At 35.3% G+C, this 27,179-nt stretch overlaps 1 protein-coding gene across 3 annotated transcripts in view; it reads left to right on the plus strand.

The window, feature by feature from the left end:
• SMAD2 (SMAD family member 2) overlaps window positions 1-26,970 on the plus strand; it is a 95,376-nt gene extending 68,406 nt beyond the window's left edge. For all 3 annotated transcript variants that reach the window (XM_030925818.1, XM_030925817.1, XM_030925819.1), the window contains 5 exons: window positions 10,310-10,363; window positions 12,228-12,440; window positions 14,804-14,941; window positions 15,116-15,260; window positions 18,639-26,970. In XM_030925818.1, coding sequence (XP_030781678.1) covers window positions 10,310-10,363; window positions 12,228-12,440; window positions 14,804-14,941; window positions 15,116-15,260; window positions 18,639-18,762 — 674 coding nt within the window. In that variant the 3' untranslated portion in view covers window positions 18,763-26,970. The remainder of the gene's footprint in view (window positions 1-10,309; window positions 10,364-12,227; window positions 12,441-14,803; window positions 14,942-15,115; window positions 15,261-18,638) is intronic.
• The last annotated feature ends 209 nt before the right edge of the window (window positions 26,971-27,179 follow it).

The following is a 27,179-nucleotide window of genomic DNA, read 5'->3' on the forward strand; positions in this document are numbered from 1 at the left end:
AGAAAAAGGAAAATAGTGGATTGCACAAAGATTTGAAGGAAAGTGAAGAATTGAGATCCAGACACAGAAGCACTTGACCTTTGTTATTTAGGATCATCTCTATAAAATAGGAAAGTAAGATTTTTGTCAAAAATGAGGGGTCAGGTTTGACAACTTCAGGATAAAAGTCTTAATGCCTTTTCTCTGCCATGTGTTAAACAGTTTTTTATGTAGATGTATATAGCGTGTCTTTCATTAGATAAATTTTTTAGTATTTTATACTTTCAGTGCTGTTATACACATTTTTGTTATTATATTTTATTTTCCAATTGTTTCTAGGATATGGGAAATATTTGATTTTTGTATATTATTCTTCTGTATTCTTGTTAAATTGACTTTTTGGTTCTAGAATTCTGTAGATTCTTGAGGTTTTCTGCATACACAACCATGTCATCTGTTGATAAGGACAGTTTTTCTTTTTTCTTTTTTTTTTTTTTTTTTGAGACGGAGTTTCACTCTTGTTGCCTAGGCTGGAGTGCAATGGCACGATCTCAGTTCATTGTAACCTCCGCCTCCCAGATTCAAGCGATCCTCCCAAGTACCTGGGATTACAGGCATGCACCCCCTCACCCAGCTTATTTTTTGTATTTTTAGTAGAGATGGGGTTTCACCATGTTGGTCAGGCTGGTCTCGAACTCCCAACCTCAGGTGATCCACCCGCCTTGGCCTCTCAAAGTGGTGGGATTACAGGTGTGAGCCATGGTGCCCGACTGACAGTTTTTCTTTTTTTCCCCTGTCTTTATGCTTTTTTCTTTTTCTGTCCTAAGACCTACAGTAAACTGTTGAAGTTATAAGAATGGACATTTTTGTATTGTTCTGATTATAGGAAGAATACATTTTGCAATTCCTCCTTTAAATATGATGTTAATTGTGGATATTTTGGAGATTGTATCTGATTGAGGAAGTTCTTTTTCCTTTTTGTTCTTAATGTTTTAAGTGTGTTTTATGAATGGCTGTTGGATTTTGTCCAGTGTTTTTTCTGCATTTATAAAGAGGATCATATAGTTTCATGGATTTCAATTGTTTTATTTTTGAGAATTTTTCCATCTAAGTTTATGAGAGATTGGTCTGTAGGGTTTTTTCCCTTGTTATGTGTTCGTTAGTTTTAATATCATAAAATGTGTCGGAAAGGACTTTCTCCTGTTTTCTGAAAGTGTTTCATTAAGGTTAGCATTATTTCTTTCTTAAATCTTTGATAGGGCTGGGCATGGTGGTTCTTGCCTGTAATCCTAGCACTTTAGGAGGCCAAGGCTGGAGAATTGCTTGAGCACAGGAGGTCAAGACCAAACTAGGCAACAAAGCAAGACCCCATCTCTAAAAAAAAAAAAAAAAAAAATTTTAATTAGCCATGGGTAGTGGCATTCACCTGTGGTCCCAGCTACTTTAGAGGCTAAGGTGGGAGGGTCATTTGAGCCCAGGAGGTTGAGGTTGCATTGAGCCACGTTTGTGCCACTGCACTCCAGCCTGGGCAACAGTGAGACCTTGTATCCAGAAAAAAGGTATGATAGATTTTACCAGAGAAACCATCTCTTGTAGCAAAGCGTTTTTTAAACTGTGGATTATTTACATTTTTAATTTTGTGTATGTATTTGATAAACTTGTATTGTGTTAGAAATGTGTTCATTTCATCTAAGTTGTAGGATTGATTAATTGAGACAGGATCTCACTTTGTTGCCCAGGCTGGAGTGCAGTGGCCTGGTTGGCTCACTGCAGCCTCAACCTCCCAGGCTCAGGCAGTCTTCCCCAGTATAGCCTCCCGCGGAGCTGGGACCACAGGAACATGCTACTGAGCCTGGTTAATGTTTGTGTTTTATGTAGAGATGGGATTTCACCAGGTTGCCCAGGCTGGAGAATTTATTGATATAAAGTTATTTCTGATATTTGTTATTCCTTTCGTGTATGTGAGATCCATTTTAAAATTTATAATGTTAGTAATTTGACTTTTTAATTTTTTATTAGAACATCTTGCAAGGGATTTATTGGTAGTCTCAAAGGACCAATTTTTTGTCTTGTTCATTTTTGTCTTTGTCTCTTTTCTGTTTGGTTTGTAGTCATCATCTTTTTGTCTACTTTTCATTTAATCTGCTCTTTTTCTGTCCTCTTGTGGTATACATTTAGATCATTGATTTGTTTATAATGTGAGCATTTAAAACTATAATTTTCCCTCTAAGCTTTATGTTAGCTCTATATTACAAATTTTTTGTTGTTTTTTAATTATCACTTAATTATTTTCTAATTCTTCTTGATTCATGAGTTATTTAGAAGTTTGGGTTTTTCTTAGGAGTGTGAGGATTTTCTAGATACTTCATTGATTTTTAATTTAATTCTGTTATAGTCCAACATATAGTGTGTGTGACTTTAGTCCTTGGAAATTTATGAAAATTATTTTATGCTACAACGTGTAACTTATCTTGATAAGAGTCCCATATATAGTTGGAAAGAATGTATATACTATAGTGTTCCAAATGTCATTTAGGTTCAGGTGTTTGATGGTGTTTAAATCTTCTTAATTCTTTATGATTTTTTTAAAAATCTCCTTATTTTGTCAGTTATGATTGGTGTTAAAATCTTCAGCTCTGATTTTAGAGTCATCTGTTTCTGCCTTTATTTAGTCCTGTCAGTTTTTGCTTCATGTATCTTTAACCTCTGTAATTAGAAGATATACCTTTAGAATTACTACATCTTCCTAATGAATTTGCCCTAATTATAAAATGCATTTCATATTAACATCACCATATCTTCTTTCTTACCTCTGGTTACATGATATATTTTTAATTGTTTCAGTCTGTCCGAATCTTTATATTTATGGTGTGTTTCTTGTGGCCAGCATATTTTTGGTTTCATTTAATCTAACAATTTTTGTCTTTTAGTTGGAAAATTGAGTTCACTTATATTTAGAGGAATTATTGATACTGGGTTTAGGCTACCATTTTGCAATTGTTTGTCTGTTGTCTCTAGTTTTTGTTTATCTGTTTGTTTTCCTGCCTTTTAGACTAATCAAATAATTTTTGTTTCATTCTGTTTACTCTCTTGGCGTTTTACCAATAACACTTAGTATTATTTTCTCAGTTGGCATTCTTGTGATTACATTGTACTTATCATGTTATACCTAGAAGGTTACTTAAGTTGTAGTATTTTACAATGTCATGTAAAGTTTAAGAACTTTACACCACTCTAATTTCATTCATCCACTTCTGTTGTTTGTACTATTATTGACATGTAGTTTACTTAATAAAAATGTATAAACCCCAAAGTATAGTGTTATTTTTGCTGTTTTTTTTTTTCTTTTTTTGAGACGGAGTCTCCCTCTCTCGCCCAGACTGGAGTGCAGTGGTGTGATCTTGGCTCACTGCAAGCTCCACCTCCTGGGTTCGTACCATTCTCCTGCCTCAGCCTCCCGAGTAGCTGGGACTACAGGTGCCTGCCACCACGCCTGGCTAATTTTGTGTGTGTGTGTGTGTTTTTTTTTTTTTTGTATTTTTAGTAGAGATAGGGTTTCACCATGTTAGCCAGGATGGTCTCGATCTCCTGACATCGTGATCCACCCACTTCAGCCTCCCAAAGTGGTAGGATTACAGGCGTGAGCCACCGCGCCCGGCTATTTTTGCTTTTGCTGTCAAGTTGATTTTTAAAGAAAATTAGAAGGGATAAAAAGGAGTGTTTTGTATTTACTTACATATTTACCACTTTTGCTCCTTTTTGATGCTTTTTGTTCCTTTAACTACAGGACATTTCTTTCAGTTGTTTTAGCACCATTTTGTAGAGACTCTCCTTTCTCCATTGATTTACATTGGCTCCTTTGTTGAAAATCAAGTGATAATATGTATGTGACCCTGACTTTGGGTCTTCTTTTAATCCAATTAAATGAATTTTTCATTTCAGATCATTTATTTTTTAGCTATATAATTTCTGTTTTAAAGTCTTTGATAATTTATATCCAGTTAATATGTAACATGGCCTGCTTTTGTTGACTGTTTTATCTCTTGATTATGGGTCATTCTTCCCCCCTCCATCTTTGAATATCTCTTGTTTTTTAATTGGATAGTGGGTGTTGTATATAAAATAATATTTGAGGCTAAAATAGATACACTTTCTTTGGAAAGACCAACTCTTTTCTCTCTCCAGTTGCTAAGTTGAAGAGCTGATCCTTTCCTTGCCCTTAGGATTTGAGTTGGAAAGGTGATAATTTGGTGCTTTAATATCACATCACTCAGGTTTCAAGGAGGGTCAGTTCCCTACCTTATCAGGACTTTCAGATATGAATATGGCAAGACTGCATATCCTCATTTCTTTCCAGCCTTGCCCAAGACTTCCTATGCTACTGTGTACTCAGCTAAAGACATATGTTGGAACCGACTAGTGAAGAGGAGCTCTGTGCTTGCAGCTTCTTAGATTCCCGTCATCTGTGCATGGCCTTTTGAAATTTTAGTTGGCTTCTCCTTTGGCAAGCTCAGTCCTTTGCCTGTGTCCTGACTTGGCAGTTGCTGTCAGTAGTAAAAGTGATTACCACTCTGTTAACCAAGGAGGACCTCATCCCTCTCTGTAAATTAGTTCATACGGACTTACTTGGATCTATATCTGTATGATAACTTTAAAGTAAAATAGGATTTTTTTTGTTTGTTTATCCACTATTTTCTTACTATTTCAGAAGCAAAGATTTTCCCCAATCTTCTACATACTAAGTATAAGGGGAACTCTGTAGGAGTTTCTAATAAAAACAAAAGCAGCCTTTTTTCTCATTATGAACAGAATTATGCTCATAGAAAATTTGGAAATATATAAAACCTAAGATACTATCACATTGGGGATTAAGTTTTTTAAAACAAGAAATGAGAAAATGGTCATTCATGCATTATATATTTCATAAGCTGAATTTGACAATTACAATGTTGTATCACTTTGGCAGGGAAGCTTAATCTCTTATTTCTACCATTATTCTATGTCACATAAAAGTTAAACAGTGTTCTACACATAAGATTATGATACAGCATTTTGAATTATACAACAAATGGATGTTCATTATAAAAAATTAGGCAGCATAGGCAAAACAGGAAAACTTAAGCATTACATATAATTGCATCTAGCAAAAAATTAAAATTTTAAAAGGTTCAACTTTTACCAGAAATTAAAAACACAATGCTGCCACGAACCTATTAAAAAATAGCTGGAAAATGTCAGAGAAATTCAGTAGGATGTCAGATTCTAGAGTTCCTGTTCTTTAGTACACTGTATCTCTGGCTGGTTTTAGGTGACATGGGGGAGAAATGGGTGCTTTTGATACATATTGCTGAGGCTTAGAATGTGACTAGTGATCATATTTGGGATAAGGTTGAAGAAGCAACCCAGGATGATTCCCAGTTTTCTGGAAGGTTTGTGAACACTTTGGTCTGTATTCAGTAAATTAGACTTTTTAAACCATACATTTTTATTGTGTATGTTTAAGGTATATAACATGAAATTTGGTGTATGTCGTGAAGTGGTTATTGTAGTCAACTAAATCCATCATCTCACATAGTTACCTTTTTATGTGTGTGATAAGAGCACCTAAAATTGACTCAGTAAATTTCCAGTATACAACACAATATTGTAACTGTAGTCCTCAGGTTGTACATTAGATCTCTGGGCATATCTTACATATCTGCAACTTTATACCCTTTGACCTATAATCCCCCTGTTTTTCCCCAACCTGTAATCTCCATTTTATTATTTTCTATGTATTTGGCTTAAAAAAAAAACCCACATGAGATTATGTCATGTTTCTTATTCTGTGTCTACCTCATTTCCCTTAGCATAGCGTCTTCCAGATTCATCCATGCCAAAAGTGGTAGGATCTCCCTTTTTAAGGCAGAATAACATTCAGTTGTGTGTATAACCCACCATTTGTTCATTCATCTGTTGATGGGACACTTGGGTTGTTTTCTGTATCTTTGCTATTGTGAATAAAAGCAGCAAGAGAAAAAGCAGCGTGCCACATAACAAGGGAGTCTTCATTAGTCAGTCAGATTTTTCAGCAGAAAAGTTTGCAGGCCAGGAGAGATGGGTGGTGTATTTAAAGTGCTGAAAGAATTAAAAAACAAAAAAATTAGCTGGATGTGTTGGTGTGCACCTGTGGTCCCAGCTACTCAGGAGGCTGAGGTGGGAAAATTGCTTGAGCCTAGGAGGTGGAGATTGTAATAGTAAGCCAAGATTGTGCCACTGCCCTCCAACCTGGGTGACAGAGTGAGACCTCGTCTAAAAAAAAAGTACCCCCGCCAACCGAGAATACTATAACCAGTAAAGATGTCCTTCAAGAATGAAGGAGAAATAAAAATTTCTCAGACAAACAAAAGCTGAGGGAGTTCATCAGTGCTGGTGTGGTGAGGATGGGGAGCAACAGGCATACTCATTTATTGCTGGTCAGAATGAAAAATGGTATAGCCACTTTGGAAGATAGTTTGGTGATTTCTTACAAAACTAACCATATTCTTACCATACGGTTTAGCAGTCTTGCTTCTCCTTGGTATTTACCCAAATAAATTGAAAACGTAGGTCTACACAAAAACCTGCAAATGGATGTTCATAGTAGCTTTATTTATAATTTCCAAAACTTGGAAGCAACCAAGATGTCTTTAATAGGTGACTAGATAAATAAACTAATACATCCAAGTAATGTACAATAGGTCCTCAAGTAATGTCATTTCATTACAATGTTGATGATTGGGGAAATTTGGTTTTGTTGTACAGTTATTTTGTTTAAGTCGGTTTCCAAAAAACCTATGGAAGATGTTAAATGAAGACTTACTATATATGAATGACATTCTGGAGAAGGCAGAACTATGGAGACAGTAGAAAGATAAGTGGTTACTGAGGCTTTGTGGGAGGGAAAGAGGACTAGGCACAGGGCATTTTTAGGGCAGTGAAACTACTCTGTTTGATACTGTAAATGGACACACATCATTATACTTTTGTCAAAACCCAGAAAATGTAACATAATGAGCCCTAATGTAAATTATGGACTTTTGGTAATAATGTGGTGTAGGTTCATTATTATAACAAATGGACCATTGTATTTTGCGGATGTTGATAGGGAATTTGGGGAAGCAGCGCAGGGGTCATGTGGGAGCTCTTTGTATGAAACTTCTGTTCAGTTTTGCCGTGATCTTGAAACTACTCTAAAAAAATAGTCTATTTTTAAAATTAAAACAGTTTTAACAGATTTTTTTTAAAAATCCTGGATATTTGCAAATAGATGACAAGTCTAAGAACTGATTTTTAAGTTTAAAAACTTACAAATCAAGAAGAAAAAGATAGTTAATAGAATTGGCTAAAAGAACAGGAATACACTATTTACAACAAAAACAAGAAATTAAAAAATTGCTCCCTTAGAACCTATCATATTGGCAGATGTCAACATGTAGTGACACAGTGTGAAGAAACACTAGCTTTTAAATTCTTGGTGAGATGAAACATTTTTGAGAGGGTATTTTGGCACTTATAAAAGTTTAACACGTTTCATTTGACATTTGTTAATTTGTCAAAGGTTTGACAAATGTATCCCACAAATATCTGTAAGTTTGTATGGGAAGATACATGCACAGGGATTTCTCTAGCTGGTTTAGCTGTAAGTAGACACTGCTAATTCACACTGGATCTCAAATAGGATATTTATATTTCTCCTAAGTGGAAGGCCTGTGGTAGGCGAGACTTCAGTAACAGCATTTATGTATGAATAATTCATAGGCTAATCATCAGTTACTTGCCTCTGGTTTTTATTTTATTTTTTAATTTTTTTTAAAGGCTTCTATTAATTGCTAGCTTATTTTAAGTTTGTAAAATTTGTCTCTTTTGTAATCTGTAATTCTAACTTATCCCATCTGACTGAACGCCTGTTAATTTAAATGATCCTAGTGGTCATTTCTAAGTATTTAATAGAGGAGTAAACAGTTAAAAGATATTAATAATTGTGCAGTTTCCTCCATTTCTAATAGTGGCTTTGTTTATTTTATATTGGCTTCAGGAAACAGCAGTGAATTTTAGCTTATTGTTCCAAATATATTTTGACCTTTCCTAGTTGTACCTGTTGTGACTTGCCAACAGATTTTTCAAACTGAGAAAAAAGGAACATAATTATGTTGTGGAAGACTGTTCTGTCTTGTAAAAAATAAGCATCTCTTCTCTGTTTCTGATTCATTTATTTATCTAGGGCTGCTGTTTCACCTTTATTGCCTGGTATTTTATGTCATGGTTATAATGGTGTATGGTAGGGAGGAGGTATGTAAGACAGTCTGACCTATCTTACTCTTTTTTTTCTTTCGAGACAGAGTCTCGCTCTGTTGCCCAGGCTGGAGTGTAGTGGGATGTCCTTAGCTCACTGCAGCCTCCAACTCCTGGATTCAAGCGATTCTTCTGCCTTAGCCTTCCAAGTAGCTGGGATTACAGGTGTGCACCACCATGCCCGACTAAGTTTTGTGTTTTCAGTAGAGATGGGGTTTCACTGTGTTGGCCGGGCTGGTCTCAAACTCCTGACCTTGCGATCCACCCACCTCAGTCTCCCAAAGTGCTGGGATTACAGGTGTGAGCCACCATGCCTGGCCTGACCTATCTTATTCTACAGTTATGCTCTTGGTGTACATTTGAAGCTTGGGTCATGCTCTTTTAGGTAACTTTCCCTAAACGTGTAGAGAATGATGATCATAAAACATTTTTTATATTTTTAATAAGATTATTTAACAACACTTACGGCAAATGTGTTTTAAAATTGAGTTGCATGGAATTGAGTAGACTAGTCGCACCTTGATTTTTCATCTGTTGTCTCTGGTGGTTCTTATTTTGTATATTTGTGCCCCCTTACTTTCTTGATTAGATTTAGCCTGTTTACCCAGAAGAAAAAATATCATTTTCTAAGAAAGTGTAATTTACCAAAACTGACTCCAGAAAATAGAGCTATCTGAACAAGTCACCCTTCATAGAATAATGTCTCATAGTAAGCCCTAGAAAGTTACTAACTATAAATAATTTCACAGAAGAATTCTACCAAACTTTTGAAGAATATGCTGTTATAATACTGTTTAAACCTTTTCAGAGGATAAAATTGCTAGATTGTAATAACATTAACCACAGAGCCTTACAAACATAGCACTCATGTAAATCTTCGGGCTCTTATTGCTTGAGACTATTGATGCAAAAATCCTAAATAAATATTTTATTGCTGTCAGCCTCAAAGCCAATGCCATGCTTAATGGGAAAAATGGTAGAAACATTACTCTAAAAGTCAAGAGTAAGATACCTACCGTCGTCACTGTTTTATCCCAAAGTGTGACAGTAACCCAAAGATGATTGATAAATCATGTAGAAGGGGTTTTTTTTTTTAGTGCTACATTATCAAAATTAGGATTGAGTCATAAGACCAATGACTGAATATTTGTAACTCATACCATAAGAAGTCTTATATCCCTAATATGTATAAAGAGCTTTTGAACGATCAGTAAGAAAATGATCAACATCACAGAAAAAAAAAAAACAAAAAACAGGCTATTACAGAAAGGAAATACAATATAAACATGTGTAAAGCTACTCAAAATTAAAACTGTACTTGTGACCATGTTTTCATCTAGAAGCAATAACACCACAGGCATCCCTTTACTGTGTTCTGACTTGGAATGTAAACTGGTACAACCTTGATGAATGATAATTTTACCCAAATCTATCAAAATTGCAAGTGCACAAACCTTTCGACCTGGCAGTTTCTTTAAGAATGTATCCTTCAGATGTGATTGGAAGCATGCAGAATGGTCAAGATTAGTTACTGCAATCTTAAAGCATTGGTTCTTGTAGCAAAAGGTTGAAAATAGCCTAAATATCCATCAATATGGGATCCCAATGTTATGTGACTAATAACACATTGTGAACAATCTGGTAGAATAATATAGAAGATTAAAAATGGTTACCACTTGTGTATGAAAAGAAAGGACACAGAACAAAAATGTATTTACTTATGTGGTTCATAGAATATTTTGGGAAGATACCCAAGGAACTGTCAACATTAGATATCTTTGGGAAGGTGAACTGGTGGGCTGGAAGCCAAAACTGTTGCACCTTTTATACAGGAACCCCCCACCTTTTCTCCCACCCACCCCCCACAAATTAAATTTAAGCACTATATATTCTGAATTCTTGGTATTTAAATTATCTTTGTATTATTGTTGATAATTATAAAGCCAGTTTTATGATTACTTGATTAGAAGTTCTGGAAATACTTCATTTATTTTTAAATGAAATCCTTTTGTTTTAGGCTCTCCAGCAGAACTATCTCCTACTACTCTTTCCCCTGTTAATCATAGCTTGGGTAAGTTGCAAATATGTTCCCCTCATCATGTTTATACTGTATCAGCTACTTAATAAGAAATCTTCTCTAGGAGTTATTTTTTATATATCAGAGAAAGGGATCCTAATGAATAACCAAATAATTATATGTGTGGTTTACAATAGTGCTTTTTAAAAAGAATATTGATACCATCCCTCAAAATTATTAAAAGTCTTTTCTGCTGGCACACATAAGAAATAGGTATAATCTTTTTATTATTGAAATCATATTCCTCATAGAAAATTATGTAACCTATTATGGCTAGATTTTTATGGTTATGTTTTATGATGTAGCAATTAATAACAGCTATGGTATTACATATATATATATTGACATAAGTATGTATGTGTAGTATGGGGGTTATATATATGAGAGTGTGCATGTATATGTACAGATGTGTATGTGTATGGTCCCTTCATGACCATGAGTTCAGCCTACAGATTCAACCAACTGCAGACTGAAAATATTTGGGAAAAAATGAAAATAATACAACAATAAAAACTAATACAAATTTTTATTTATTTATTTTTATTTATTTTTTGAGACAGAGTCTCACTCTGTCGCCCAGGCTAGAGTGCAGTGGCACGATCTCGGCTCACTGCAACCTCTGTCTCCTGGGTTCAAGCAGTTCTCTGCCTCAGCCTCGCCTCAGCCTCCTGAGTAGCTGGGACTACAGGTGCATGCTGCCACACCCAGCTAATTTTTGCATTTTTAGTAGAGACGGGGTTTCACTATGTTACCCAGGCTGGTCTGAAACTCCTGGCCTCATACGATCCACCCACCTCGTCCTCTTAAAGTGCTGGGATTACAGACGTGAGCCACCGTGCTGGGCCCAAATTTTAAAATACAGTATAACAACTATTTGTATAGTATTTACATTGTTAGGTATTATAAGTAATCTAGAGATGATTTAAAGTATACAGGATGACGTGGATTTAAGTTACATGCAAATACTATGCCCTTTTATGTCAGGGACTTGAACATCTGAGGGTTTTTAGTTAGGAGGAGCTGGTCCTAGAACCAATCCCCTGTAAATGCCAAGGGATGACTACATGTACATTTCTGTATTACTATTATTATTTTTGCCCTCATTTTACCCTGCTATTTCACAATTTCTCTTGGGTTGTTACATGTTTGGAATTTATTTTACACAATTATGAGATTTTTTCTTTTGCAGTATTCCTATGTTTTAGTCAAAATTGCAGAAGCTAAATACATAGTTTTCCAGTGAAATAAGTAGTGTTTTGACTCTATGGTCTCTTTCCACTTCTATGATCTTTGTGTGTTACTGCTTTCTGGTTCTCATGTGTGAGTGGGTTTTCTCTTTTGTAGCTAGGGTATCTCACCAAGAATTTGATGTTAAAATAGACAAATGTAAAAATATGTCATATTTTGTATCCTTTTGTTATGTCTGTTTTTCTTTGTGTGGCTTTTGACTCGTTAATCTTTGCTCCGCCTTTATATTACCCCACGTTAGCTTTTTTATGTGCTTTAGAAATGCACCAAGTATGGCAAGTTGACTGACTTTGCCTATGATTGTTTTGTATTTGAACAGGAGCTAGACTAAAACTACTGGTAAAACAAAGAATCCAACAAAAAGTGATTTAATGACATGGGGAAATTTGAAAAAATCTGGTATGATATATGAAACTGGAGTTTTGGGTGAAAAATATTGAAAATCTGGTATCATCTATGGAAACCGATTATGTCTGCTTCCTGAGCTTTTGCCAGTGCAGGCTGGCATAGAGCATGTAAAGATGATTATATTCAATCTAATTTTGGCTTGAATTGTTCACACATTTCTTCCTTTTATTTATTTTTTATTTTTATTTTTTTTCTTTTTCAGACTTACAGCCAGTTACTTACTCAGAACCTGCGTTTTGGTGTTCAATAGCATATTATGAATTAAATCAGAGAGTTGGAGAAACCTTCCATGCATCACAACCCTCACTCACTGTAGATGGCTTTACAGATCCATCAAATTCAGAGAGGTTCTGCTTAGGTTTACTCTCCAATGTTAACCGAAATGCCACAGTAGAAATGACAAGAAGGCATATAGGTATGTTTTTTTTTTTTTCAGTTCCTTTATATAGCTTCCAGGTTTTTTCCCCCTTTGGTGAGTTTATATATTAAATGAAATCTGCTTGCTGTTCATCTGAAATGAGATATCTAAAACAAGAACTGCGTTTTATATAGTTCAAAATATAATTCAGGGACATCTCAAAATGTGGTCTGGAGACTTCTGGTATCCCAGAAACCCTTTCAGCTAGTTTGTGAGGTCAAAGCTATTTTCATAGTAGTACTGAGATGCTGTTTGCCATTTTTACTCTCATTCTTTCATGAGTGTACAGTGGAGTATTCCAGAGCCTACATGCGTATGATTTTGCAGGAGATGAAATGTAGATTTGATAGTGAGACTCCAATTCTGTTACACTAGACATTAAAGAGATTTGCAGAAAGGTGAAATGTGGCCACTGTTTGTTTTTGCTTTGGAAATACAGTTGTTTTTCATAAACATTGTTTATGTTAATATGTAATGGATTTATTATTTGATTTTTAAATGAGTTTTTTAAATCTCAGTTTTTATATCTAATACAGTCATTTTCCATAATATTCACATAAACAAAAGCTCTTTGGGGTGCTCGGTATTTCCTTAACGATGAAGTGAAAAAGTGTGAGAGCCATTCATAATTGAACATCATTCTCATCACCTTAAAGTAACTTATTTTAACAATAGTTTGCTTCTGTTTTTTTTTTTTTTTTTCTGAGTAACCATCACCTCCTGTGAGAAGTAATGCTGGTTATCTAAAGGCTGATTTTGATACTGCAAAATGATAATGACTAGAAGATTTATTACTTGGTTCCATGTGGAAGTTCTCAAATCTTGCTTGATGTATAGATATGGATAATCTTATTAAGATACCCAGTGGCACTGTAGGTGCTTTAACTAAAATAGTTAGTTTTTTGTTTTTGTGTCTTACTTGGGGTTCTGCAAAAAAATTTAATGGGTTTTTTCCTGCCCTATTCTCTTCTCCCTCCAAAGTTTTAGATTGCTGTCATTATTAGATTTTTTTTATTTTTGATTTCTAGTTTTATAGGTGATTTTGATCAGGGAATATAGCCTGAAAAATCTCTACTTTTGGACTTAATGTTTTTCCAGTGACCACATGCATAACTATATTACAAATATTCCATAGTCTTAACAGAACCAGCGTACCAGGTTCTGTATTTATTAAATCTGGAATGTTAGTTGTTTTATTAGTTTTCTTTGCTGTGTAACAAATTACCACAAACTCAGTGGCCTAAAACACCAATTTTTTACCTCACAGCTTCTGTGGGTCAGGAGTCCAGACATGGGTTAGGCGGTTTTTTCGAGGTTTAACAAGGCCAAGATTGAGATGTTAGCTGGCCTTTGTTCTTATCTGGAGCTTGAGGTCCTCTTCTAAGCCCACATGGTTGTGGCAGAATTCAGCTCCTAGATGCCACCTGAATTCCTTGTCACATGGTGCCATCCATCTTCAAAGTCAGCGATGGAGAATGCCTCTTGTGTTGAATACTTCTCATGCTTTGCATCACTACCCTATGACAGTCTAGTCCCTTTTAAAGGATTGCCTGATTGAGTCAGGCCCACCAAATATAATCTCCCTTTCTTAAGGTTAACTGATCTGCTGCCTTAATGACATCTGAAAAATTCCTTAACAGCAGCACCTAGTGTTTGATTAATTGAGAATGTATGTGCACCTCAGGGCTGAGACTCTTAGGTGCCGTGTTAGAATTCTGCCTCTCACAATTTTTTTTTTTAATTCTTATATCTCATATTATTTTGCATCTGTGATCTGTCATACTCTGAAAGAAGTATATTAAAAATCTCCCAGTAGAATTTTTTCTCACTTAATCATGCTTATACATCTAGAGGCTTGGTTTCCAGCGTAATATATAGTTTTTAAAATGGTAAATGACTCTTAACCTCTTGATGTTTTTATATCTTTTTTCTTAACGTTAATGGGATCTTTAAGAAAATACAGTTATGTAATGAAGGTATATTTCTCCAAACAGTGAACTCCTTCAAAAATTAACTCAATCTTTTACTTATTTTAAAATAATATATATCATTTGTATGAAACTATTTTACTATCTGTGTACTTTTTCTACATTGTTTAAATACTTTCGGTACACATGTATTTTAAAATCAATAAAACTATTAGAATATTCTTGGAGAAATATGTAGTATTCTTGGTGAAATAGTGTTCTTGGAGAAATATACAGTAGTATATTTAAAGTTAGACTTCAGAAAGACATTATCTGTGAAAAAGATCCTCAAAATACCTTATATCATTTTAGAATTTTCCCAAGAAAATGCTTCTGAAGTCACACGGAAATAGTAAATGTTACAAAACTAATCTCCTTTGTATTTTGTTTCAGGAAGAGGAGTGCGCTTATATTACATAGGTGGGGAAGTTTTTGCTGAGTGCCTAAGTGATAGTGCAATCTTTGTGCAGAGCCCCAATTGTAATCAGAGATACGGTTGGCACCCTGCAACAGTGTGTAAAATTCCACCAGGTATGCATTCAATAATGTAAATAAACCTATCATGTCAACTTGCTTAGTTTTTCTAGTTGCTAATTTTAGGAATTGGTAGATGATTGCATGCTCATATTCTAAAACTTGTAACCCTTTTAAAATTTTTAATAGTGATACTCTTTTGACAGTTTCTTTTACCTTTTTTAATCATAGGCTGTAATCTGAAGATCTTCAACAACCAGGAATTTGCTGCTCTTCTGGCTCAGTCTGTGAATCAGGGTTTTGAAGCCGTCTACCAGCTAACTAGAATGTGCACCATAAGAATGAGTTTTGTGAAAGGGTGGGGAGCAGAATACCGGTATGAAATACATATTTGGTTCTTAAATTTCCACAGTGTAATTATGTTTCATTCCATTTTTGCATATTGTGGAGTTCATTTGTATCTATTTTCACTGAGGTTATAGAGTCAGCTGATCTTTATGTAAAATAAAGTTGGAGGCCTCCAAATTAAAAACTATTGCAAATTACTGAGCTGCCATTATGGAAGATATCATTAAAACATGCACGGGCATGCATTTTGAGATAATGCAGAGTGTTAAAATACCGTAAAAGGGGTGTATATGAAGAGTTATGTCAGTTTATGGAAGGAGATATGTTTGCACACAGTGCTCAAGAAAAACTTGATGGCACGGGATCTAGTTGTAAAAGATGCGTTGGATTTCAATAGTCATAAATGGGGTGGGCAGAGTTGGGAAGTGATAATCTTGAGAATAGCATAGCAATTCAGTTTGAAGAATAGAAAGAATAAGGCTGGACAAATAAATTAAGACAAACTGAATGTAGGTTAAGAGGAGGAACTTCATTCAGAAATAGGAGGAATACTTGCTAATGTGACAGGCACTGTGCTGTTTTAAGTGTAGTATCTAAAAATTACTATTTCTGTTGTCAATTCATTCTTTGTAAGGTTGAAATATATGAAATTGCCATCCTTGCAGGTAACAAATGGTTCAAACTAATACATATTTGTAAATAGGCATAGAAAGCTGGTAATTTACCCAAGGTTACATTATAAGTGGTTGAGATGGGATTGGAAGATAGTTCTCCTGGACTCTTAACCTCTTCTATAAGGATAGTAGTAACAATTATATATTTAAGTTTTACAAAAACTAATTTGTCATCATTGGATAAAATAGTCTAGATTATTGATAAACAGTAGATTGGATTTCACATCAAAGAGAGGGAAGACTTCTTTACCATATTTAAGAGTAGGAATTAAGTAAATACTTAGTCTTCAATTTGTATTGCTTTCTCTATATGCTTGTTTAAGAAATCTTCATGTAATATAGTGATTGTATTCCTGCTGCTTCCAGCAATTTGGTCTCTTCCAAATAGATTTGTTTTGGACTTGCTTGTCTAACTTATGTTTAGTCAGAAATCTGACTTTTGAGAGTGAGATCTACTTGTTGAATATATTTTAAAATATATGTTATGTATTTATATCAGAGAATGAAGACTTGTCACTCATTTTTCTGAGTTATATTGGTAGAATCATTCATTTTATGATTTTGCTATAGTTCTGTTTTGGTTATTACCTTTTTGAGATGTTACCTGTAGAGAATGCTGAATGCCATTTTTTTAAAACTTTAGACTTGACCTGAGTTGACTAGCAAAATTAGATTTAAATTATATTGTCTAATAAGATTTCAGGTCAGACTTTTTTTCTTCAAAAGGTTAGAATAATGCAAAATATGGTAGGAATTTAGTGGAAGTAAGAGTGAATTACAGAGAGAATTCCATGTATATCTATGGATCTTCTGCTAAGAGCAGTTTTACTTGGTAAAGATACTGCCCTTCTTCATTCACTGTGGACTCTGCTGTTCTTTAACTCAGAGATAAAGTAAAATCTGTAATTACAGAAGCAGTAAGATGCAGTATGTTTTTATGAGTATTGGGAGTCAGGTACATCTGACTTTGGAAGATCAAGTGGTTTTCCTCTAACATTTACAAATCAAAGTGGCAAATACCCATCTATCTGTGGATATGTGGGTAGCTACCAGGAACTTACTGTCTTTAATCATTCTGGAGCTGAGGAAATAGACTTAATGTTTAGGTTTCTAAAACTATGTTTTTTAAATTTCTTTAATGCCATCTTGGTTGTTAGCATAAAAATTAGGAAATGTAGTAAACAGGGAATTTAGATATATGAAGAATTCGTATTTAATCAAGAAATACATCTGCGTGGCAGCCTTCTTAAACCTACGGGTGACCTGGATTATGACTTATTCCTGAAAGGGAAGTGGGACAGGGGAGAAAAGGGCAGCCAGGACCATTGTTAAGCCATCTACCACAGTGGGTGGGTCACTAGAACTGACACCCTTGGGGAAACTTTGGGAAATAGTGAACAGTCTACAGAATTATCCTCCCCAGGGGAACAGAACTGCTGGGCATGTAAATGTCAATTTCTGTTTCCTTGGTTGAGGGCTGCTCCTGGGGATGTTAATTTCCTGGCACCTCTAGCCTTTTTGGGTATATCAGAGAAGTTCCTGGGCACAGAAATGAAGATACCTGCAGTTGGAAGTTGCCTAGAGCACACTGAAAAATCTGAAGGGTATAGTGGGGCACTGATGCCATCTGCCTCAGAAAATGACATCCTTGGAAGTACAGTTTTAAATTATATTGAACATGTGTTGCTTGGAGATGAAGAGTTGATAATGGGCTTTTCTCATATTTGGAGGGCTGTTAGTTTATAGAAGCAAGTGGATTTATTGACTTATTCTGTATAGCAAATAAGATGGAACTAAAATCAGTGGATGGAAGTGACAGGATGTCATTGAATAATTTGTAATTCCCATAGAGTTGCCCCTTTTGTTGAAGCACTATGAAAAGCCCGAATGGTGTTGCTAAGAGGGATGTTCATTGGCTTTGGCAGGGAAAGTTGAATTCCAGCTTTTAACACTCTATGGTATGGGTTTAGCTTGGGCCAAAATTTTGTTTTTGCTTTGGTATACATTTATTTAGATTCCATTTGATGTTTGAGTATCTACTATTCTGTGGTTGTTTTGTTAAGTACAGTGACTGTATGTCTTCATTTGCTTGGACAATCCTTATTCACGCCTCTCCTTTTGGCCTGATTTTTTTTTTTTTTTGTACCCCACGAGACGAAGTCTCGCTCTGTCTCCAGGCTAGAGTGCAGTGGCATGATCTCGGCTCACTGCAGCCTCTGCCTCCTGGGTTCAAGTGACTGTCCTGTCTCAGCCTCCTGAGTAGCTGGGACTACAGGCACGTGCCACCACGCCCAACTAAATTTTGTATTTTTAGTAACACGGGATTTCACCATGTTGGCCAGGATGGTCTTAGTCTCTTGACCTTGTGAACCGCCCGCCTCATCCTCCCAAAGTGCTTTGATTACAGTTGTGAGTCACCATGTCTGACCCTGGCCTGATATTAATAGTATCTACATTCTCTCTCAGGTGTTCCATTTTGGATGATGGTGAATAATAAGATCACCTTATTAATTTTAGTTTGATGAGAAAAAGATGTTCTTGTAAATCACTTCTAAAACAAGATCATCAGAAGTACTTTGAGGATCAGCCATTTTTTGAAATAATCGTGTCCAAAATTATATACACAACCTTTTAATTTCTCTAAATTTTTAATGCAGTGTACCTAAACATAGTCATTTTCCTTGCCTGTGGACTTGAATTTCATAACCATTTTCCTGTATTCTTTTAAACAGAAGGCAGACGGTAACAAGTACTCCTTGCTGGATTGAACTTCATCTGAATGGACCTCTACAGTGGTTGGACAAAGTATTAACTCAGATGGGATCCCCTTCAGTGCGTTGCTCAAGCATGTCATAAAGCTTCACCAATCAAGTCCCATGAAAAGACTTAATGTAACAACTCTTCTGTCATAGTATTGTGTGTGGTCCCTATGGACTGTTTACTATCCAAAAGTTCAAGAGAGAAAACAGCACTTGAGGTCTCATCAATTAAAGCACCTTGTGGAATCTGTTTCCTATATTTGAATATTAGATGGGAAAATTAGTGTCTAGAAATACTCTCCCATTAAAGAGGAAGAGAAGATTTTAAAGACTTAATGATGTCTTATTGGGCATAAAATTGAGTGTCCCAAAGGTTTATTAATAACAGTAGTAGTTATGTGTACAGGTAATGTATCATGATCCAGTATCACAGTATTGTGCTGTTTATATACATTTTTAGTTTGCATAGATGAGGTGTGTGTGCGCTGCTTCTTGATCTAGGCAAACCTTTATAAAGTTACAGTACCTAATCTGTTATTCCCACTTCTCTGTTATTTTTGTGTGTCTTTTTTAATATATAATATATATCAAGATTTTCAAATTATTTAGAAGCAGATTTTCCTTGTAGAAAAACTAATTTTTCTGCCTTTTACCAAAAATAAACTCTTGGGGGAAGAAAAGTGGATTAACTTTTGAAATCCTTGACCTTAATGTGTTCAGTGGGGCTTAAACAGTCATTCTTTTTGTGTTTTTTTTTTTTGTTTGTTTGTTTTTAACTGCTAAATCTTATTATAAGGAAACCATACTAAAAACCTCTCCAAGCCTCTTTTTTCCATTCCCATTTTTGTCCTCATAATCAAAACAGCATAGCATGACATCATCACCAGTAATAGTTGCACTGATACTGCTGGCACCAGTTAATTCTGGGGTGCAGTAAGAATTCATATGGAGAAAGTCCCTTTGTCTTATGCCCAAGTTTCAACAGGAATAATTGACTTGTGTAATCTAGCAGTCTGTTGATTTATCCTTCCACCTCATAACAAATGCATAGGTGGCAGTATAATTATTTTCAGGGATATGCTGGAATTACTTCCACATACATATCCCTTTTTAAAAAAGCTAATCTTTAAATACCCATTTTTCAAAAGGTATTTTAAAATATTTCAACAGCAGACCTTCTGCTCTTCGAGTAGTTTGATTTGGTTTAGTTACCAGATTGTATTATGAAATAGACGTTTTGTAAATGTAATTGTTTCTGCAAAATACCTAGAAAAGTGATGCAGAGGTACGATCAGCAGATATGGGCCATCTGTTTTTAAAGTTTGTTGTATTCAATTTATAAATTGATTGTTATTCTACACATAATTATGAATTCAGAATTTTAAAAATTGGGGGAAAAGCCATTTATTTAGCAAGTTTTTTAGCTTATAAGTTACCTGCAGTCTGAGCTGTTCTTAACTGATCCTGGTTTTGTGGTTGACCATATTTCATACTCTGTAGTGAGAGATTTCCGAAACTCTGTTGGTAGTTAATTCTGCAGCAAATAATTATGACATCTAATATTGACTCATTGCAGTTTAAACATTTCTTTTTGTTTGCATCTTAGTAGAAATGGAAAATAACCACTCCTGGTCGTCTTTTCATAAATTTTCATATTTTTGAAGCTATCTTTGGTACTTGTTCTTTGAAATCATATTCACCTATCTCTACAGGTATCATTTTTCAATACTTTCAACATTTGGTGGTTTTCTGTCACGTACTCCCCATTTTCCTGTATTGGTGTGTATGTGTATGTATTTATGTAAATTTGGTATAGTAATTTTTTATTCGTTCAACAAATATTTATTGTTCACCTGTTTGTACCAGCAACTTTCTTAGTCTTTGGGTAAAGGTGAACAAGACAACTACAGTTCCTGCCTTTGCTGAGACAGCAGTTACACTAACCCTTAATCATCTTACTTGTCTATGAAGGAGATAAACAGGGTACTGTACTGGAGAATAACAGATGGGATGCTTCAGGTAGGACATCCAGGAAAGCCTCTGAGGAAAGGATACATGAGCTAATACCTGACATTGAAGAACCTAGCCAAGTGATGAGCCAGGGGAGATAAGCATTCCTGGCAAAGAAAATACCTTCAAATGCAAAAAGGTTCACACTAAAGGAAACTCGTGATTAGGTATTAATGCTTTATACAGAAACCTCTATAAATCCAAACTTGAAGATCAGAATGATTCTATAGTTTATAATATTTTGAAGGTGGCCTTATTTTGTGATCTGCTTCATGTCATTCTCACTAGTATATCTTCTTCCTCAACCTTTGCTGTAAAAATTGCTTTTGTACCACATACTACTTAATTTATCAAGCTTTTGTTGTGTAAACTCTCACTGTTTTAGTGCCCTGCTGCTTGCTTCTAGACTTCGTGCTCTCCAGTAATTATGTCTTCTACTACCCATCTTGTGAGCAGAGTAAATGTCCTAGGTAATACCACTATCAGGCCTGTAGGAGATACTCAGTGGAGCTTCTGCCCTTCTTTTACTTACTTGGGAACTTGTAATGGTGTTAGGGATCAGTTGTAGGGGCAGAAAACAACTCTGAAAGTGGTAGAAGGTCCTGATCTTGGCGGTTACTCTTGCATTACTGTGTTAAGTGAAGCCATGCCTACATGCTATTTCAGTAGTGGAGCACATCTGTACAGTTCTGGTGCGATTTTTCTGTACAGTGTGAAATTGGGACTCAACTCTTTGAAAACACCTATTGAGCAGTTATACCTGTTGAGCAGTTTACTTCATGGTCGTAATTACATTTGTGCGAATATGTTTAATGCTTTTTAATGAGATGATGTTTTTTGTATTTTATCTACTGTGGCCTAAGTTTTTTTGTTTTCTGCCCCTCCCCCACATTTATAAGTGTGGTTTTCATTTTTCTAAGTGATAGAATCTCCTCTTTGTTGAAATTTTGTCTTTATTTAAATTTGCAACATTACTTAGGATTTATTCTTCACAGTACTGGTAATTTTCTAGATGTGATGACCTCAGAACTGAATGAGTATGCTTTCTATCACATTTCTAAGATGAGCAGTAGTTTTTCCAGTAGGTTCCACAGAGACACCTTGGGGGCTGGCTTAGGGGAGGCTGTTGGAGTTCCCATTGACTTTGGTCTAGCCAGTGGCATCTTTATTCTGTATTGAAGTACTGCATGGTGTTTCTTTTGGAAAGAGTTTCATTGCTTTAAAAAGAAGCTCAGAAAGTCTTTATAGCCACTGGTTGAGATTAGAAAATATAATTGGATTTAGGCCTGCCTTCTGGAATACCACTGATTGTGCTCTTTTTATCCTACTTTAACGAAGCTTTCATGATTAGATTTGAGCTATATCAGTTATACTGATGATACCTTACAATGCACATTCAGTCAGTAAACATTTATTGATGCCTGTTGTTTGCCCAGCCACTGTGGTAGATATTGAATAATAAAAAGATGACTAGGATGGGGCCCTGACCCTTGAGCTGTGCTTGGTCTTGTAGAGATTATGTTTTTTCCCTCAGGACCTGTCACTTTGCCAGAAGGAAATCTACCTAATTTTTCTTGAAAGTTAAATTTTCTTTGTAAGGTTTTACAAATTGTTTAATACCTAGTTGTATTTTTTACCTTAAGCCACATTCAGTTTTGCTTGATTTGTCTGTCTTTTAAACACTGTCAAACGCTTTCCCTTTTGTTAAAATTATTTTAATTTCACTTTTTTTGTGCCCTTGTCAGTTTAAGACTAAGACTTTGAAGATAAAGCAAACATCAATTTTAGTTTCTTGCTAGTTGAAATCAAATAGAAGAGAATATATACGCCATTGGGTTCTCTACCTCTTCCAAAAGCTTCCCATATATACCTTTAAGATCCTTCTCTTTTTTCTTTAACTACTAAATATTTTCAGCATTTATTCAGCGTTCGATACCCTCTTAGTCTGAGGGTGGGGTAGGTTTATGGTGGGATATAAAGTAACACAAGACAATCTTCACTATACTTAAAATATGTCTTCATGTACAGTCTTTGCTTTAAAAGCTGAACATTCCAATTTGCGCCCTCCATCCCAAGCCCCTGCCACCAAGTATCTCTTTAGATATCTAATCTGTGTACTCGAACAATGAATGACTTTTTTTCTTACTCTGATCTAAGGCATTGATATTTAGACATATCAAACATTTCTTCCTTTCATGTACTTTACTTTGCTGAATCTGTTAATTACCAGAATTTTATTCTTCCTTTCCTCCTGACAGCTCACATCCAGGTAGTACTTGCTGGTTACCCTCTTGCTTGTTAGCCATGTTTTTATCTGTATATATCAGAATGTTTCTTTCCTTTGAATTTATTAACAAAAAAGGAACGTGCTTTTCATACCTAGAGTCCTCATTTCTTCATCATGAAGATTGCTTTTCAAATTGATTCAATCCTTTTAATTTTACAGATGGCTCAAAAATTCTGTTCAGTAAATGTCTTTGTGACTGACAAATGGCATAAATTATGTTTAAGATTACGAACTTTTCTGACAGTCGTAGCCAATGTTTTCCCTACGATACCAAATTTCCATCTTGGGGCATGTTGGATTGTTGTATTTAAGACAGTCAGGAATAATGATAGTGTGTGGTCTTCAGAGGTAGTCAGAATCCTGCTATTGAGTTCTTTTTATATCTTTCTTTTCAATTTTTTATTACCATTTTGTTTGTTTAGACTACACTTTGTATGTGGGGATTGAGGGGCAAATTATCTCTTGGAGTGGAATTCCTGTGTTTTGAGCCTTAGAACCAGGAAATATGAGCTATACTAGATAGCCTCATGAGAGCATTTATGATAAGAACTTATCTCGTGTGTTCATGTTATTTTTTGAGTAGGAATTGTTTTATCTTGGATATTGTAGCTAACTATATATAGCAGAACTGCCTCAATCTTTTTAAGTATGAAGTAATGTGTGTGTATGAATTTATATATACGTATACATTCATAGACAAACTAACAGTTGGGGTCATTCTAACAGTGTTAAAACAATCGTTCCATTGTTTGAATCTCAGATCTTGGTAAAATGTTCTTAATTTGTCTGTATACATATTCCTTTCATGGACAGACCATCGGAATACATTAATTTTCTTAATCTGCCATTTGGCAGTTCAGTTAGTATACCATTTTTTGGCAACTTGGTAACAGAATCACAGCCAGAATTCGTTATCATCAAAGAAAGCTCTGTCATATACCCCGTTACTAAATTATTATACATCCAGCGGACTCTGGGACGTACTAACTTAGGGTTAACTTTGTTGTTTTTGTTGATAATACCTCCCTCTTTAATTCTTCCTCTGGTGTAAGTTTGCTGCTTAAGTTACCCTGGGAAACACTACTACAAGGCCAAATTTTCCTGTATTTGACAGCCTGATTGAAGGTGATTCAGAGCTTTGCTCAACATAAATGGATTTTCTAAGATTCTCCGGGCCATCCTTGACCCCACAGGTGATCTCACTGGAGTATATTAACTTGACTTCAGTGTCAGTTGGTTTGGTGCCATGAGATCCATAATGGACCCAGAACTTCACTGTTGCTTAGATGTTAAGAGTCCCTGGGAGGAACAATGCCATTGATGATGGGGGTCAGAAAGGTGTATTAACTCAACATAGAGGGCTTTTAGATTTTTCTTCAAAAAATTTTCAAGAAAAATATTTTACCCTCCAAAAAGTAACAGCTCTTAGTTGCTCCAAAATATGCTCTTTGATTTACTTCTTATTTTTAATTGAAGATGGTAATTTATTGAACAATGAAATCCGTAATATATTGATTTAAGGACAAAAGTGAAGTTTTAGAATTATAAAAATACTTACATATTTTCCATTTCATAATTGTTTTCCTTTCTCTGTGGATTTGAAGTTTTTGACTATTTTGCAATGTTAATCACTAGATAACTTGCCATATTTCTGGTTCTGTATTAAGTTCTACCCTTTATAATGCTGTTATTATAAAGTTGGTTTTTAGCATTTGTCTGTAGCAATAGAAATTTTACTAAGTCTTTGTTCTTCCAGTAAGGTTTTTCTTTTCTCAGTAAGTCCCTAAGAAAACATTTGTTTGCCACTCTTACTATTCCCAATGTTGAATTGTTCAAGCTGAAAAAACTTTGGTGAGGAACAGTAGGGTCCTTTGCTGGTGAATATAGGTTCCTTCTTTAAGAATGTGGAAATCCATTCCTTTGTATAACTGATATACACACAGATTAATTAAAATTGTGAGAAATAATTCACACGTACCAAGTAGGTAACATGTGTGAGTTTTGAATTTTTTAAAAAACCTTTAACTGTTTGACAAAATGCAGAACCCAAATTAGTACTTTCTTAGACCAGTGTAACCTCACGCCTCATTTTTGCTTTTCCAACCCTGACTTTAAAGGCATATTTGTATCTTTTTATTAGTGATAGTGAAGCTGTGACACTAACCTTTTATACAAAAGAGTAAAGAAAGAAAAACTGCAGATAATAAGATGAAAACAGTTCTGCAGTTGTTGAACTAGATCACACCATTGTAGGCAGAATAAAAAATGTTCATATCTGAGAATATTACTTTCACCATCTTTTCCCAAGGCCAGACCTCCTGGTGGAGCACAGTTAAAAGTAACATTCTGGGCCTTTGTAATCAGAGGGCTGTCTCTCCAGCTGGCAGTCTTTGTTTCAATATATAATGCAAGACTTTGGAAAACAGTTGGCATAGAATATTTTCACCTAAAAAAAAGAAAAAGGCATACACAACTGGATTAATTGCAAAAAGAGAATACAGTAAAATACTATAGAACCAGACAAAGCTAGAAGAACCTTTAGAAGATAGGTCTGAAAACAGGTTTCAAGAGTGAGCTTTTATACACTGCTCACTAATTTGCTTGATTACTGCCAACTCTTCTTAAAGTTAACACCTTTAAATAAGGCATTTCTGGACTTCCTAGCCTTTTAGCAAGCTTGGAGGAACTAGCCATTAGCTAGTGACGTAAAAATATTTTGGGGACTGATGCCCTTAAAGGTAGCCTTATGCCCTTGAAAGTTCTTACCTTTTCTCTAGTGATATTAAGGAAAGAGTGAGTAGTGTTCTCAGTGTGACCAGCTGCCCTAATGTGCTTGGGACTGAGGGCTTCCCTAGATGCGGGACTTTTCAGTGCTAAACCCAAGCAAGTCCCAGGCACACCTGAAGGAGCTGACCACCTTAGGTGTTCTCGTGATTTACCCTCACTTCCTTATGTTGTCATAGTTGCTTCTAAACTCAGCTGCACTATGGCTGTCAACATTTCTGATACTTATTGGCACTTACTACTGTGAATGGAACATGAGATTTATAACACAGGTAATCGCTGAAGGTACCAGCATGGTGGTGAGACTCACACTTCGTGATCCAGCAAAGGTAACTGATGTTTTAATGAAACAGAGAAGAGGCCAACTAGATAGTAAGTTCTTCTGAACCTATGTGTATATGTTAGTACAAATCATGTGTCCTTACGGGGTTAAACTTAATCTGAAATTTACATTTTGCCTAGTAAAAGGAAACCAATTGTGGTTGCAGATTTCTTGTGAGGAAATACATGGCCTTTGATGCTCTGGCGTCTACTGCATTTCCCAGTCTGTCCTGCTCAAGAAGCCAGAATGTGTTGTTATATTTCTCTGTGAATGTTGTGTTGAAATGATTTAATGCATCAGCCAATGGCAAGTGAAGGAATTGGGTGTCCTGATGCAGACTGAGCAGTTTCTCTCAATTCTAGCCTCATACTCATAAGGTGCTTACCAGCTAGAACACTGAGCACGTGAGGTGAGATTTTTTTCACTAATGGCATTAATTTTGTAACGCAATATGATGGATGCAGACCCTGTTCCTTGTTTCCCTCTGGTAGTCCTCAGTGGCTGCATCCTTGGTGCACTGTGATGGAGATATTAAATATGTTCTTTGTAAGCTTTTGTTCTATGATTGTCAAAAGTACGATGTGGTTCCTTTTTTATTTTTATTAAACAATGAGCTGAGGCTTTATTACAGCTGGTTTTCAAGTTAAAATTGTTGAATACTGCTGTCCTTCCCCCACCTACACCAAATATTTTAGTCTATTTAAAGTACAAAAAAAGTTCTGCTTAAGAAAACATTGCTTACATGTCCTGTGATTTCTGGTCAGTTTTTATGTATATTTGTGTGCATCATCTGTATGTGCTTTCACTTTTTACCTTGTTTGCTCTTACCTGTGTTAACAGCCCTGCCACCGTTGAAAGGTGGACAGTTTTCCTAGCATTAAAAGAAAGCCATTTGAGTTGTTTACCATGTTACTATGGGACTAATTTTTAATTGTTCTAATTTTTATTTAAACTGATCTTTTTTTATATGGGATAACATTTTGGTGTTCACTCCCTAAATTATATGGAAACCAAAAAAAGTGTATTTCACATATGGATGTATGATTTTAAGAGCGCATGTTTTTGTTTTTTTAATTTGGTGTTACATAAAAGATTATCCTATCCGCCTGGC

The sequence above is a fragment of the Rhinopithecus roxellana genome, chromosome 21 (assembly GCF_007565055.1).
Source record: "Rhinopithecus roxellana isolate Shanxi Qingling chromosome 21, ASM756505v1, whole genome shotgun sequence".
In the NCBI taxonomy this organism is placed as follows: domain Eukaryota; kingdom Metazoa; phylum Chordata; class Mammalia; order Primates; family Cercopithecidae; genus Rhinopithecus; species Rhinopithecus roxellana.